The sequence below is a fragment of the Oryza glaberrima genome, chromosome 9 (assembly GCF_000147395.1).
Source record: "Oryza glaberrima chromosome 9, OglaRS2, whole genome shotgun sequence".
Classification (NCBI taxonomy): Eukaryota; Viridiplantae; Streptophyta; class Magnoliopsida; order Poales; family Poaceae; genus Oryza; species Oryza glaberrima.
Genome location: NC_068334.1, coordinates 17,600,732 through 17,616,355, shown reverse-complemented (window position 1 = coordinate 17,616,355; position 15,624 = coordinate 17,600,732). Strand labels below are relative to the sequence as shown.

General features: G+C 43.7%; 2 protein-coding genes across 2 annotated transcripts; one reads left to right on the top strand and one right to left on the bottom strand.

The window, feature by feature from the left end:
- Positions 1-7,282: 7,282 nt before the first annotated feature.
- Positions 7,283-7,644, top strand: LOC127783809 (glutamate receptor 3.3-like). The gene is made up of 2 exons (XM_052310966.1): positions 7,283-7,468; positions 7,543-7,644. Exons 1-2 carry the CDS (start codon positions 7,283-7,285, stop codon positions 7,642-7,644), a joined length of 288 nt encoding a protein of 95 aa, XP_052166926.1.
- A 1,326-nt stretch (positions 7,645-8,970) lies between these two features.
- On the bottom strand, positions 8,971-13,853 carry LOC127785406 (zinc finger protein WIP2-like). The gene is made up of 2 exons (XM_052312846.1): positions 12,932-13,853; positions 8,971-9,726 (listed from the first exon to the last, which is right to left on the bottom strand). Exons 1-2 carry the CDS (start codon positions 13,796-13,798, stop codon positions 9,265-9,267), a joined length of 1,329 nt encoding a protein of 442 aa, XP_052168806.1. The 5' UTR covers positions 13,799-13,853; the 3' UTR covers positions 8,971-9,264.
- Positions 13,854-15,624: the final 1,771 nt, after the last annotated feature.

The following is a 15,624-nucleotide window of genomic DNA, read 5'->3' as shown; positions in this document are numbered from 1 at the left end:
AGGTTGAGGTTAAACTTTTATAACTTTGACCATCAATAACTTTAAAAATATTTAGTTTAAAAGAAACTAGAAAAACATATATAGATTTGTCTTTCAAAACACTATAATAAAAGTAAACATATATTTATTTATTGTATATATTATAATAGAAAAATAAGGTCAAAGGTATATCTTGTAGAGCGTGTAATTATCCAAAGCGTCAATTAAAATGAAACTGGAGGGAGTAATTACACAGATTACGTGTAAATGCGAGACGAATCTTTTAAGCCTAATTGCTCTATGATTTAACAATGTGGTGCTACAGTAAACATTTGCTAATGACGGTTTAAGTAGGCTTAATAAATTCGTCTCGCAGTTTATAGGCAGAATCTTTAATTTGTTTGGTATTAGTCTACGTTTAATACTTCAAATGTGTGTCCGTATATCCGATGTGACACACCAAAATATTTCGTCTCGCGAACTAAGGCCCTGTTTACTTTCAGGGGTGAAAAGTTTTGGCGTACCATAGTGATTAAAGAACCAAACTCTGAACTCGTAGCACCTGACATCTTTGTGGCCTCAAAATAGAAGAACAGAACTGTGGCGAATGCACTATACCAAAACATTTGGGTCAGGGATCTGAACACACTAGGCTGCGTTTGATAGGATGGGTTGGGAATCCATCCCCTCCGCACGAAAAACGGAGCAGTCCATTAGTGTGTGATTAATTAAGAATTAGCTAATTTTTTAAAAAAAATGGATTAATTTGAATTTTTTAAAGCAACTTTCGTAATTTTTTTTTTAAAAACACACCGCTTAGCAGTTTGAAAAGCGTGCGCGCGAAAGAAAGTGAGAGAGGTTGGGAACCTTGAGGTTCGAAAGCAGCCTAAAGATAACCACGGAGGACCATCTGTGACAATTCATCAATCTTTGGACGAAAATTCAGAATATGGACCCTCATCGTTTGGGTGCTATTATGCGAGCAGAACACTAGAATCTTTCGATACATCGCCATCCCCAACCTCCGTGATTGCAAAATCAAATAGGAGGCTAGGGCTTGGGTCAAAGTAGGAGCGTCCAAGTTCCAAGAGTTTCTATTTGGGGGGAGATTACGTACTTTGACCTTTTTAAGTCAGGCGAGGACTTTCACACGTCGATGTACATACTTTAATTTTGTTTACTCCCTCACTATGGGGTGTTTGGAAGAGAGGGGCTAAACTTTAGCCCCTCTCTCAAAAATATAAGTCCTTAGATTTATTTGTTCAAAGAAAAGACGCCTAAAAATCATTCAGGGCTCTTGGTATCCTTTACCACATTCACTTTCCATATTCCCTTTCTTTAGTTCAGACGCTATCATACCCCAGGGAAAAAAAATTTCTATCAACGATTCCCACCCAACTCTGAAATGACTCTCCCCTCTCTCCCTTAACATATCGAAGGCCTCTTATACGTCAACCGGACCTTAATAGCTCAGACTTCCGAGCCTTGCTGGATGATGCAGAAGGGCCAACATCAGAGGATCAAATAGAGCGACGACAGCCCAGATTCAGGGTTACTTGTCCACACCAACTAATCAGGTATCGGAAAATAGGGCATATTTGTTTCAGCCAGGAGACCCCCTGGGGGTCTAGTTTTAAGGCGAGTAGGCCTATTGAGATGCACATACTACCTTTTTTCATCTTATCACCCTGCCTAGCGACTTTGCAAGCATTACAGGCTAGGCACCGCCGAAGGTAGTCCAGTCCACTTGTTAGATTGAATTGAATCTTATATAATCTACATAGCTAAAGAGAAAATCATAATAGTCTAAGTGGACCTCTCAAAGGTATAAATAAGTATACATTAGTCTTACTGGTTCGATCTTTTTCTTTTTCGATCTTTTTCTTTTTTTGTTATGATGCCCACATTTCATACTTCTCAATTCTTATTTATTCAAGGGTTCGTATGTACTGAGTTTAGGGTTTAGCCCCTCTCTTCCAAACACCCCCTATATATACAAGATGTAGCTTTTGCCTTCTTAAAAAAATTTAGATCAGGAAGAAGGTGAAAGAGAGGAGAAAACTAATGAAGTGACATGTCGGACTCGCCCTCACCTTTTATTTTCTCAAAAGATCCTCTTTTTTAATGATTGGAATCATATAGGCCAAATTAGGCCGGTTCGAGCAAGGGATATAACTTAAACAGTTTGAAAAGTTAAAGAGGCACAATATATGATTTGCATATTTAAGATTGATGTTAGTGTTCCATGGAATTTTAGGGTGCCGTTTTACACATGCAGTTGATTTTGCTTATTTTGTTCCTACAAAAATATTTTCTACCTGTGAATTTTGCATAGCGTAGCTGGTTAGATTTCATTTCGTGAAACCTATAAACTATGGTTGAAATCTTAGATTTAGCATGGGTACTCCATTTATGGCTAATTTTTCCAGGTGTAGGTGATGTATATGTCAACAGCAAGGTGCTCGTGATGATTTCATCAATCTCAAGGTACATATCGATTGTGGAGTGCTTGTAGTGTCTTCGTAAGCCTTAAGGTATATGTCAACAGCGAAACGTTGGTGGTGACTTCATCAATTCTAAGATATATTGGTTGCTCATAGAGAAAAGATGTGTATGTATTCACAAGGTCAACTGTGTGCGCGTGTTTATAAGCATTTGTGTATGTAATGTGTTTCAAAAATATATATTCCCTTATTCCCAAAACAAGCACAACCATGAGTTTCTGTGTCCCAACTTTAATTGTTCGTCTTATTTATTTTTTTAAAAAAAACTAAAAAATATAAGTCACGCATAAAATAATATTCGTGTTTTATAATCTAATAACTATAAAAATACTAAACATGAAAAAATTTTAAACAAGATGGACGATTAAGGTTGGACACCGAAATTTATGGTTACGCTTATTTTGCAATAGAGCGAGTATAAAATAGCCAGCTCTACGTTTTTTCTTTAAAAAAAGAAAGATGTTTTTATGTGTTGAAGGAAAATTACTGGGCGCGGGAGGGCCGGCCTGGTCAGCCAGCCAGGCCAGCGGTAGCGGTAGGTTGTACTTTGGGGCACCGGCATATCCAACTTTTCAGGACAAAGACTGAAGCTGCTGCTGGTGTTGATTAGACTTTGCATAGCAGGGCAATAATTTCCATATCTCCCAAAGTTCCTCCCCACGAATTATTCAGGCAGCTACCGATACACATTTTGGCAGGGCGCGAAAAAGACACCAATGTACTTCAGTACTTGCAGCCAACGCAGTACTCCGTCTGTGGCCAGTGGCCAGCGCGCGCGTGTGTGCATGCGCAACGCAAGAGAGCGTCGCATTGATTGTGTGTTTCTGCGTGGCAGATGGTACTACAAGGGGTACGTGGAGTCCGGGTCACGTTGCTGGCCTGCCCGGTCCGGCCGGTCTCCCCCACCTGCAAAATTCTCACACACGCGTGCCCGTTGAGGTGACCCGTCCTCCAGCAGCTACCGCGCGCCGCGCCGATCGACTGCTCCCCCTCTCGTCTCGTCCTGCTTTCGCACGCCGGATCAAACGCAAGCTAGCTTCCCATGGTATTCGGTGTTGTTTTGCCCGAAAAGCAATCTATTTACACCTGAAAACTGCATATATGAAACGCATGAGTTTGTGGTAACGAGGACCGGGTAAGATTGACAAAATAAAAAGGGGGGAGGATATGCATGCAGTGCCCGTGAAGTGCACGTTACACCAACCCTCCATCTATCGATCCGTCGTCTAGATGAAGCTAAGGCCCTGTTTTGGGTTGAAAGTTTTGAGAAGTACTACCTCCGTTTCAAAATAAGTGTAGCCGTGGATATCCGTACCCAACGTTTGACCGTCTGTCTTATTTGAAAAAAATATAAAAAAATTAAAAATATTAAGTTACACATAAAGTACTATTCATGTTTTATCATCTAATAGCAATAAAAATACGAATCATAAAAAATTCTCAAATAAGACGAATGGTCAAACGTTGAACGTGAATAATGTAAAACTGCACTTATTTTAGGACGGAGGGAGTAAGTCAAAATCAATTGGCAAGGGGCCGATGATTATGAGAATTAAGAAAGTTAGTTTTTTAGCACCGGGCCTAGCAAAAGAAAAATCGCCATATACTAGCCATTATTTAGATATGGGTGGAGCCCAAGAATATCGGAGAGGGTCTAACACCCTACTATTCAGTTTATAATTACCTAATTAGTTAGATGGTCCTATTATAAAAAAAGAAATTATTTGAGGGAGCTTTGACTCCATCCATTCCCCCCTTGTCTCCGCCATCGCTTGGTGAGTCATCAGCTAGTGGGAGTATGTCAAAACTAGATTTCCCAACTTCTTGCTGCTAGCTGGGTTCATTCTGAATCCTATAGCTATTGATTCACATAGTCTAGATGAGTATATGGACCACTTCCCTCGGTTTCAAAATGTAAAAATTTTTAGGTTTAAATAAATGAGCAATTTTATGGTACTTGAGAGATACCATGAGGTACCAAAGATTTAGTGTAAAATTTGGTACATATAGTACTTAGGTATCACGAGGTATCAAATTTACAATAGAAAAGGTAGTACCTCATGGTATCTTCTCAAGTACCGTAAAATTGTTCTTACACAAATACTAAGGTTAGGTCAAAAGATTCCATGTAAATAACTTCAGTTGTCAATTTTGAATTGCTTAGTTTTTATTTCAAGCGTTTCATTGTCTTAGGAATCATCAATAGAATGATATGAATCTTGGGAATAAGTGCATGAATCCTTATAATATTATGATGTAAAATTTGAATCATAGAAATACTTACTCTCTCCATCCCAAAATAAATCAACTTTTATACGAGAATATAGACATAGACTATATCCAGATTAATGTATAAAATTTTATATTTTATAGGGCAGAGGGTTTATATTTTAAATTGGATGGAGCATTTAGAAGAGGTGGTGATTCTATAAGAAGCTGTAACCATTGGAAGCTAGAATTAAGGGCATGGTCGTTTCAACAACTCAGGTGAGATTTTTCATGGCATGAAAAAGAAAATCATTAACGAGTAATTAATTGACTATTAATTATATAAACTTAGAAATTGATTGATTTTTTTAAGAAACTTTTACATATAAAGTTTTATTTTACGAAATGTACCTTAAAATAGTTTGAGAAGTATATCCACAAAGAATTAACGAGGGAGTTGCTTGCCCGAGTTGCAGAAACGAACGGAACCCCAGGCAGCACAACTCGTAAGATAGGCAATCGCATACAGTGTGTCGTCCCGGCCTGCTCTGGCAGAAGAGCAACTTCCTCCATGCCTGACTAGCGGCAATAATAATATTCCAGGTCCCCCCATTGATTCCCTCTCATGTATCTTTCCCTTTCAATCCAAGAGATGCATGAGAAAAGCTCATCATTTGACATGAACATCTCATGGTATTTGTGTGTGCAGCAGCAGCAGCAGGTAGCAAGCATGTACATCTGATGTTCCATCCATCCATCAACCTTGCCTAGACATACTTTTGTCGGCCATTCCGTGGTGAGCCTTCAAGTGCGCCCAAAGAGTTGATCTCCATCTACGCACATATCCTCTCCTCGTGAAAAGAAGATCCCCAAGCTATTTGTTCTCTCTCACTTACACACAGTGACACACACATACTACTCATCTCTGTGCTTTGTTTCCCTCTCTCTCTCTTGTTTCTTTTACAGTACATGCAATGCAGAGGTAGGTCAAAGCTCCATGCAATTGTAGGATAGGAGTATAAATGTTTGGGCAAGGAAACATCTTTGTTTTTGGAAGTATCTCCAGCTACAATACCCCATTGCTCCCTTTTTTCCCTTTTCCAGGGCAAACAAACAACTGGACATGTCTCTCACAGCCTTTCTGCAGGGGAGGTTCGGATGCTTGCACAGGAAAGAACACATAGCAATAGTAGAAGCTTGACCGATACAGGGTTGGGAGGTTATTGTTTTCCAGATGTAGACGAAGAGATGGTGATAAAATTGGCCCCATCCCAAACGCATAGCGTTAGCTCTAGCAAAACCTGGCGTTGTTTGAACCGACAGGTTCAGTTGAAATTAAAAAAGAGAGCTATATGGCAAAATTATCCACTGCTAGCTTGAATTTGCTGCCACGAGTTAATTAATACTAGTACTAGCTGGTATCTAAAATCTCAAAAATCTTGGGGGAGGATCCATTTATTAATTAACTTTTTTTTTCCTAGAAACCCCTTTAGGACTCATTTGCAATGTAAACATTTTCTAGGGTTTTGATAGGATGCTAGCTCAATTTCCTCTAGCTAGTACAAATCCATTAGTATTCCTTCATTTTCAAAAGAAGGCCATGAGTTTTTAATTAATGGGCGAAGATAACAAAATTCCAAATCTTACAACACAATGCTAAAATTGAAAAAAAAAACAATTCCATAGAGAGGACCTAGCAAGAAAAACTAACCCCACTCATTGCCATGCGCAACTTTTTTCCCTCCACTCGCCCGAATCCTCATTTTCCCTTCTCTCCCTTCGCTTGCCCTGTCTCCCCTTGTGATACTTCACAATTGTTGCCTGCAAGTAATTAACATCCTCCCTCATGACGCACCATATCTCGTAGGCAAAATTTACCACAGGACATGCAAAAAACATGTAATTGGCTAAGAGACACCGCGAAAACATGACACGGCTGATGGACACTACAAAAAACATGTAATTGGCTGTAGGACACCGGTCACATTTTTTTTTATTATTTCCAGGTCAAAAGAGGTGAGATATTTTTCTAAATGCCTGACTTGCCCCTTCTCTTTCCTTCTTTAAACACCGGTGGGTCCCATGTGTCATGGACAGTGTATGTTTAATCTAATTTTTAATAGGTTTTTAACCATCAGGCCTCACGCGTCATGGACTAATTTGTTCCTAATTAGTAGAGTGATTACTATTTACTAACCATAAGTGGGGTCCACATCTCTCTCCTATCCTCCATCTTCCTCACGCACGCGGCGGAGCAGAGGAACAGCGCGCGGCCGGCCAACGGCCTGAGCTGGGACGGCTCGGTACGCGGCGGAAAAAGCGGCGGCGCTCCGCCGGGGTATCACTGCCGGCGACGGCGAGGACCAACGCCGGGATCTCCTCATTCAGCGAGGACCAACGCCATGGCGACGAGCAGCGCCAGGATCTCCTCGTTCAGTGAGGACCAACAGCGACGGTGACGACCAACGGCCAGCCTCACCTCCATCCTCATGTTGCAGCAGCTGTCCACGGACATCTAGGGTCTGGACGGCCTCATCGCCAGCTCTGACCCCATCGGCTTCCAGGTCGGCTCCTTCGCCAAGAGCTACCTCATGCAGGAGCTGGGCGTGCCTGAGTCCCGCCTCCGGGAGCTCGCCATCACCGACTACTCCTCCAGCCTGCAGAGCGGCGTCGTGGTGGCCATCATCGACGAGCTGCCATACGTGGAGCTCTTCCTCTCCATCAACTGCCAGTTCAGGACAGTGGGCCAGGAGTTCACAAAGAGCGGATGGGGATTCGTGAGTTATTTTCCTTGTTGGCTTCTTTTCTTCTTCTTTTTATCCTACACTACAACCAAGTACTACATATGCAGGCTTTCCAGCGCGACTCCCCTCTGGCCGTGGACCTTTCGACGGCTGCCGAGGAGGAGGAGGCCGGAGAGCGAGGTAGGTGCGGAGGCAATCCGATCCGATGAATTGGCGGCGGCGGCGCTCCATGGCAGGGGCAATCTCGCCATTTGAAAAATATTATCACCTCTTTTGATCTGGAAAATATAAAATATTGTCTCTGGTGTCCTATAGCCAATTACACAATTTTTAGAGTGTCAATCAGCCGTGTCACGTTTTTACGGTATCTCTTAGCCAATTACACGTTTTTTGCATATCCTGTAGCAAATTTTGCCTATCTCCTATTTGACTGGTGTCATCCGCCACTCCTCGACTGCTCTTATGACGTTTGCTTTGGTACCTTTTCACCTACTCTAGTTTGAGCGGTTTGTGCGCTTTCGACCTGTGTTACCGCTCATTAGTTTCCATCTCAAGCACATCATCAAGGGCCACTTTCCATGCATGTCCAGGTGATGGTACATTCTTGGTGGTTGCTTTTGTCCAGACATAAAATGCCAATGAGAACACTGTTTTGGCAAACACATGGAACCCACATAAACACACATGCCACATGTATACACATTAGCTAGTGACATGAGCCATGTCCCCTTAAGGCCTTAACTAACACCCTCAAGGTCTCAACAGACAATGTCCATGAACAAATCCACTAATCTCATAAAATTCCTCAATTGTACTATATCACATATTTATAAACGTGGGCACCCAGGACCTGACCGTATATACCAAATACGTGTTTTGCCTATGGTAGTATATGGAAACAACATGCAAATGAAAAACAGTATGTACAAGCTTGAGCCAAATTCTGTACAAACATTTCGTCTGAATGTGTATAGTATATATGATGGACAAACAAGAATAAAAACACCATTATTTTCAATTTGCGTTAGTCAATTTGCGTCAGTCAATTTTCCATGTGTATAGTAAGCAAATTGACTGACGCACACATCGCGTCCTTGTAACGCAGCATCTCATATTCTAGATGAACGAAAGTACATACCACTGTACGAGGTGATCGAAACAAATCGATCGAGAATATCAGACCCGCTGGCAAATACGTACACACAGTGCATTCACAGGCAATATATGCAGCTTACAGACCACTCCACGCTACAGCACCCAACCAATTAAACAAGAAAGATGATAATAACAAAACAAAACAGAAAATCTAGACACGATCGATCGATCGATTCCTTGATCGCGACAAAGCTATGGGCGCGATCAATTTGAGATATCGCCCTAGCAAAATTAAAGCTAGCCTCCTACTATACCAGATCACGGAGTTGCACTAATAATCAACAAGAGAACAAGGCGTGTACGTCCCACCAGATGGCGACACCACCACCATCATCAACAGTGTGTACGCCGTACTACGTACCACGAAGAAGAAGAAGAAGAAGACAATCACCAACAGCGAGCGAAACTGATGAGCAAACTCGTATACATCCACGGTAGAACGTAGTAGACTAGTAGTTCATAGTAGTAGTGTTGTTACAATGAAGAGATTCACTCCGGTCCAATAAAAAAATATCTCAAGGTTACCGATACATTATGATACCAAATCGTTTCCAATCGCTGGATCCAATAATACATATCTTATCCAGCTAAATCCAACGATCAGAAACGATTTAGTAATGTGAGGTATCAGTACTTCGAGATACTTTTTGCTGGACCGAAGCAAGTCTTTGTGATTAGAGGGATCGGGCCGCGGGGGCGGTGGAGGAGGAGTCGTGGTCGAGGTCGGAGACGGCGCCGTCGTCGTCGTCGTCGAGGGCGGCGGCGCCGCCGAGCGCGCCGTGGCCGTGGCCGAAGGCGCGGGCGTGGTCCTTGAGGGACCGCTTGTGCTTGAACTCGGAGCCGCAGAGGCAGTACCAGAGCTTGCCGCAGTTCTTCTCGTGGGTGCGCCAGTCGCCCTTGACGGCGAACGCCTTCCCGCACTTGCGGCACAGGAACGGCTTCAGCCCGTGCTTCCGCTTGTAGTGCGTCTGCAGCGTCCTGAAGTCCTTGAGCGGCTTCGCCCGCGGGTGGTCGATGTTGTTCCGGCAGCCCGCCGCGCAGCAGTAGCACGGCAGCCGCAGCATCGCCGTCGGCTGTATCCCCCGCAGCGACTCCGGCCCCTTCCTGTACTGCGACCCATGCCCCCACATATGCATCTGCATATTATCATATTGCACTCATCATATTACTGTATTACGTATATACTGTATCAAATAAACATTGTACAATACTACTATATACGCCCTAAGTTAGATAAACACAACACACAACTCCTGAAAACTACTCCGTGTATATGTACGTACACCGCTAGTAACTCAGAACGCAGATGTCAGGTTGTTGTCTGTATGATCGTATGCTGGATTTGCAGGCTGGGTTCAGGCAATGGTGGTTTCCATGTGAACATGCAGACTTGTACTGTTACTGCTGCTGTTCATTTCGGTGTGGTACTAGGACACCGTATACTGGCTTTCTTTTTAATGCGTTTGCTTATCTTGAGATATTTGCAGACATCTAGTACGGATGATCAGAAGGGAGTCGATCTGGCTGGACCTGGCCGGCTCATGCATCAATCTCTCCTTGCTCTTTCTCACACAAACTTTCCGGCTTTCCCCATGCATGCAGCTGTGATAAACCGGAGAAGCCGCATGAGCGCAGAAGAAACGCCGGCCTTTTGAAAGTGAGAGCGCTATATATGTAGCTCTTCAGATCAGACAAGGCTATGGCTTAGCTAGTAGTAGGAGTAGACCATTGCTTGTGTGTTTGTGACTGTTGCTTGTGAGATGAGAGAGTGTGTGGCGTGCTTGTGCCTGAGGAGCACAGTGTGTGCGTCAGGGACAGTGGAGCTAAGCTACAGCAAGAACACTGCACATCTCTTGCAGTTCTTGGGAGAGGTAAACGGCAGCTGTAGCAAAACCACTAGCTCTTGACAAGTGAGAAACGAAGGAAGAAAAGGTTAATGTGGCTTGATCAAACATCCAACCTAAGCTAGCTTGGCAAAAAAGCTCCATCATCTGAAAGCTAGAGAGATCAGTGTCATATGGTAGTGGACTGCATGCTGGCTGCTGTGAGATACTACCACACACACTTCACACCATTGGAGTAGAAGAAAGTAGCTAGCACCAGGAACACCTGGCCCCTGCCCTGCCTGTCTGTGCATGCAGCTGAGCTGAGCAAAGCTAAGCTTTTTCATCAGAGATATCATCAGACACACACACTATAGCTAGCTGCTGCATGCATGCTAATGAGATCTCTTTCCATCCGTCAATAGATACACCAGGACTCATCTAATCTACTTAGTACAAATCTTATTCATGCAGATCATGCAAAGGTGAAGTCTCTGGAGAAGAGATCTTCACTGGGATCTCTGCTAGCTCTGACGAACCACCACTCTAATAATGCGTGCATTTCTAAAGAGAGCCCCCTGTAAAAAGCAAGAGCGCCCCCAGAAAAGCATAAAAGTCGCATGCATGTATGACTGCATTTGCATTTGCATGGCATGGCTGCCCCGGCCTGGCCATATCTGTCTTGTTCAATCACACGAAAAGGCGGCACTGTGCGTGCACAACTGCAACCCTCTCCTCCTCATCTCAGCTCAGCTCAATCTCCGGTGATCTCAGAGACCAGACCAGACACCAGCACGTGTAGCTTGTATCCACTGCTTCTCTTATGAGATTTGCTCTAACTCAAGGTAGCGGTACCTCACGTTATTAAATCATTTCCGATCGTCGGATATAGCTGGGCAGGATGGGTATTGTTAGATCTAACGATCCGAAACGATTTGATACCACAGGGTACCAATACCTTGAGGTACTTTTTTTTTTTTTTTGGACCGGAGCAAATCTCCTTCTCTTATAGCTTGCTTGCTAGCAGTTGCTAGTACTCGTCGTATTTCAACGATAAGCTAAACAAAAAGGTACGAGCTAGCACTAGCAGCCATGGAATCGAAGGAGAATTGAACTGCTCTCTAGCTTTCATGTTCCCTCCGTTTCAAACTAGATGGCTTTGAAAATAGGTCGCCCGTTTCAAAATATAGCTATCTCATTGAATGGATTTTTTTTTCGAATGGAAAAAAAAAAGCTATCTCTGTAGTTCAAATTATATGGCTTTGGAAATAGGAGCTTCATACTTTGTCGTTCATTAAAAATATGGTGTGCGTGTATGCGTTCATATGGATGAATGTACACATGTTATGAGCGATTACGTTTATACTGTGTTTCTAAAAAAAATTGACTTTGGAATAGGAGCTTCATGCTTCATCGTTCATTGGTCTGACAGATCGAGCAAAAGAACAAATTAATGTTCAGAGAAAGAAAAGACGGGATTCATGTTCTTAAGCTAGCTAGCCCGGCTATGGAGTGGCAAGACACACTTGATAATCGAGATTTACTAGTGTACGATAATTCCAAGATCAGCTGCATGTTGTGTGGGACGTTTTTTGTCAAGAATTTCTCAGATAATATGTAGGTTTAGCAGCTAGCAGAGTACCTATAATGCAAAGAGAGGTTGGTGAATATATGGATATTTTTACATAGATACATATGTATATCACTTAATTAATCACTGTAAACAGATAACTCTTAAGTAATTAATTAGGTTCAGGCTTTCTTCTTACCAATCCTAATAAAATTCGGTCGGCCTAATTCTTTCAGTCAACCCGGCAAAAATAAAATTCAGTTTTTTGTTTTTATATAAAGGTAGTGCAGGTTTTCGTTCGCATGCTGATCGAGGCTGAGTAACTAGCTAAGTATAAGAAGCATACGTTAATGGGATCAAGAGGTATATATAGAACGAGTGAGACGCATTGTCAAACATTATTCCGACAAAAGAACTAGCAAGTAATTACACCCAGCTAGATATGCAGCGTTCGTTCAAGAGCCATAAAGCTTTCCTGAACTACTACTGTAGAAATATTTCATAGCCAGATCTTAGAAAGAAAAGGTAAAAATTGCGTCGCCTACTGTCGGTATCATTTATTTGTTAGGTGATTGCAATTAGGATATGCTTGAAAGAAAAAAAAATCAGTTCTAGCTAGATCGGATTTATTCTAGCCTAAGAAAAGGGATTTATCAATCTACTGAAGAAGACTTATGCTTTGTCATACCATGACGACAAAAACGGGGGAAGACGAACAAGAGGACCACTAGTGGTACAGTTTGGGGATCACGCATGATGCTATGTCTAATTCTAAGTAAATTAATCACTTATTAGTCTTGAATTGCGACAAAACTGAACAGCAATAACCCACAAAGAATCGCAAAAAAGAATAAAATTAAATGGAGCAGCGATAATCTAGAGCAAGCAAGAACAGTAGCAGCTAGCAGAATTAAGCTGTGAAGAGAAATGAAGAAATTGCTGGCTGACCTGCATGTTGTTGTATCGGTTGAAGGTTTTGAAGCAGACGGGGCAGGAGAATTGCGTGGGGCCGATGAGGATCTGCGACGGCGTCGGGATCCAGTACTGGCCCTTGTTCAGACGCCCGATCGGCGTCGACGCGAACCCTAGCGGCGCCGCGGCGTCGGCGGCGTCGCCGCCGTCGCCGTCGTCCCTGCTCGCGCCGCCGGCTTCCTCCGCCTCGTCCTCTTCCTCGTCACGACGCGCGGTGGAGGATCTTCTCCCGGCTGCTGACGAGAGCCCCGAGATGAGGTCGGCGGCGGCGGTCGGGCTCGGCAGGCCGATGTGCAGCGCGACCGTGACGTCCGCGTCGTCGTCCCCCGCCGCGGCGGCTTCGGCGGCGCAGCAGCCGGAGCCGGAGCCCTCCACGTCCATCGGGTCTCCCGCCGCAGCCTTGGTGTTCAGGTCGGCGAAGAGCCGCCCCGCGCGGCGACGACGGAGCTGGTGGTGTCTATCGCCGCCTCCACCGCCGCCGCCGCCGGGCGTCGAGCCCGGCACGTCCTCCTCGTCCGCTCCCTCCTCCTCCGCGCCGTCGTCGTCGTCGGTGTAGTCCTCCTCCCCCCGCTGCCGCGCACGCTCTTGCGCCGCCGTCGTGCCGCCGCGCGAGGCTGGGGTGAGGGACAGTAGCGGCAAGGCCTCCCGGAGCGGAGGCGACGGCGGGGCAGTCGTCGTCGGCGGCGTCGCGGCCGTCGTCGACGTCACCCCCGCCGTCGGAAAGAACGGGAAGGAGGAGGAGGAGTAAGCGCCAGCCGGCGACGGCGACGGCGACGGCGGGGTGGAGAAGCAGTAGCGGCGGTGGTGATTCTTGAGGAAGCTCGCGTAGTAGGGGTTCTCCATGGCTGGCAAGGTAACTTGCGCCTCTTGCTATGGAGAGATCGACACAGCTCGTGTGCGTGTGTGGTGGCGTGGGCGTGGTAGTTGGCGAGGGGTTATTATAGGGCGTGTGAGTGTGAGAGGGAAGGTCCCCGAAGGGGATTGGGAATGAGTATATTTACTATTTACTGTGGAGGTTAATTAGCTAATGTGTGCATGGAGGACGTGGTACGTACGTACGATGTACCGGGAGATAACTCTTGTTTTTTCGGATTACAAGATGGATGCACGCGCGCGCACACCATTATACACTCTCCAAGAGTCGGAAACCAACAGCGCATCTCTGATTTCAGTAAAATCTTGTTGGAAGCCCAACTACATGTGCGTAGTATTCTTGGACATCAGGATTTAAACTCTGATGGGTGAAATCATGTGCATACGACTTCAGCACCAGATTTTCTACTTCAGCACATGCATAGTATTCTTGGACATCAGGATTTAAACTCTGATGGGTGAAATCATGTGCATACGACTTCAGCACCAGATTTTCTACTTCAGCACCGCACCAGTGGTGCTTCCCCTCTTGGTTTTTTTTTCTTTCTCGTAAGGAGGGACATGTTCTTTCTGCAGAGTAAGGCTTCACAAGCTCGATGAATTTTGATCGGATTTCGGGAATTTGGATCATCTCGAGTTATCATGTTTGGAGTTTATGGAAATTCATTCGAAATGTGTCGATTTTTCTAGATTGGCGAAAAATCGATGTCTCACTGGGCTCGAATTTCACTGGCCAATCAATACCTTGTGACTTTATCACTTAAATTTTGTATTTTATATATTCATTAAAAGGTTCATGAATAGAATCAAAATATAGATAAGAAATATATGCCCTCTTTAGGGGGCTTCTAGCAGCCATAGATACTCCGAGAATCTCGGCTAGCTCCCCAAACAATCCAAATGTTTACTCAAGATTGTGACACTTAGTAAAGCTAAAAATCCAGGAATTAATTAGTGCTATAAGCTAGGGGATTATATATATACTTCTCTATATTCTCACCAGCTCGCCAGATATATTATAAGAAATGTTCTTTTTATGGGAAAAAAAGATTTGTAGTCAAATTTCCATTGATCGATTCATTTTTCCATATGTCCTTATTTGAAACGAAAACCCATTTATTGTGTGTGCCCATAGTTACAAGCTAGTGATGGTACATGTACTATTATTATGTGTTTGGTTTATAAAATTTTGATGGAGAAATCTTGTCCAGATGGGTTTTCTTTCTTTCGGCCCGGTACTGTTGTTCCTTATATATACACATTATTAGCATTTTGTTATAGGTCAATTTGTTTTGTCCGGGGCCACAATTCACGGATTATTGATGCTGCTATTTAAAGATGAGCAATAGCTTGTGTCAAAAGACAACTAAGAACATCATCACCGGTCTTGACCAAACTACAAACGTGCAACTTTACGAGTTCTTACATTAATTTCCGAAATATTGTAATAATGGAAAAAAGATGTTTTCTGAATCGGTTAAAAAACGAATAAAATTAACTAAATTCAGGATGTATGAAGCACCTAGAATATGAATATATATGGGATGAGGGATCCTAAAGGACAAATATAGGAATCGAGACGAGAGATCCGAGGATGATATGGGAGCCTAGAGAACAAATATATATATAGGACCCAAGAGGATAAATATATATGGCACTTTAGAAGAAAACTAAGAGGACAAATATTGGACTTTAAAGGGAAGGCTCAAGGGACGAATAAGAAAATCCGGAGGAAGATTCTAGGGGCGCAAGGCCTTGTTAGTAGGGAAAAATTTTTAGGTTTGGTTGTCACATTG

Excerpts from the sequence above, each read along its gene's own strand:
- LOC127783809 (XM_052310966.1), top strand. The coding sequence starts at position 7,283 with ATGCAGGAGCTGGGCGTGCCTGAGTCCCGCCTCCGGGAGCTCGCCATC. Across the intron at positions 7,469-7,542 it reads CAAAGAGCGGATGGGGATTC|GCTTTCCAGCGCGACTCCCC; the intron begins GTGAGTTATTTT and ends CTACATATGCAG.
- LOC127785406 (XM_052312846.1), bottom strand. The coding sequence starts at position 13,798 with ATGGAGAACCCCTACTACGCGAGCTTCCTCAAGAATCACCACCGCCGC. Across the intron at positions 9,727-12,931 it reads ACCGATACAACAACATGCAG|ATGCATATGTGGGGGCATGG; the intron begins GTCAGCCAGCAA and ends GATAATATGCAG.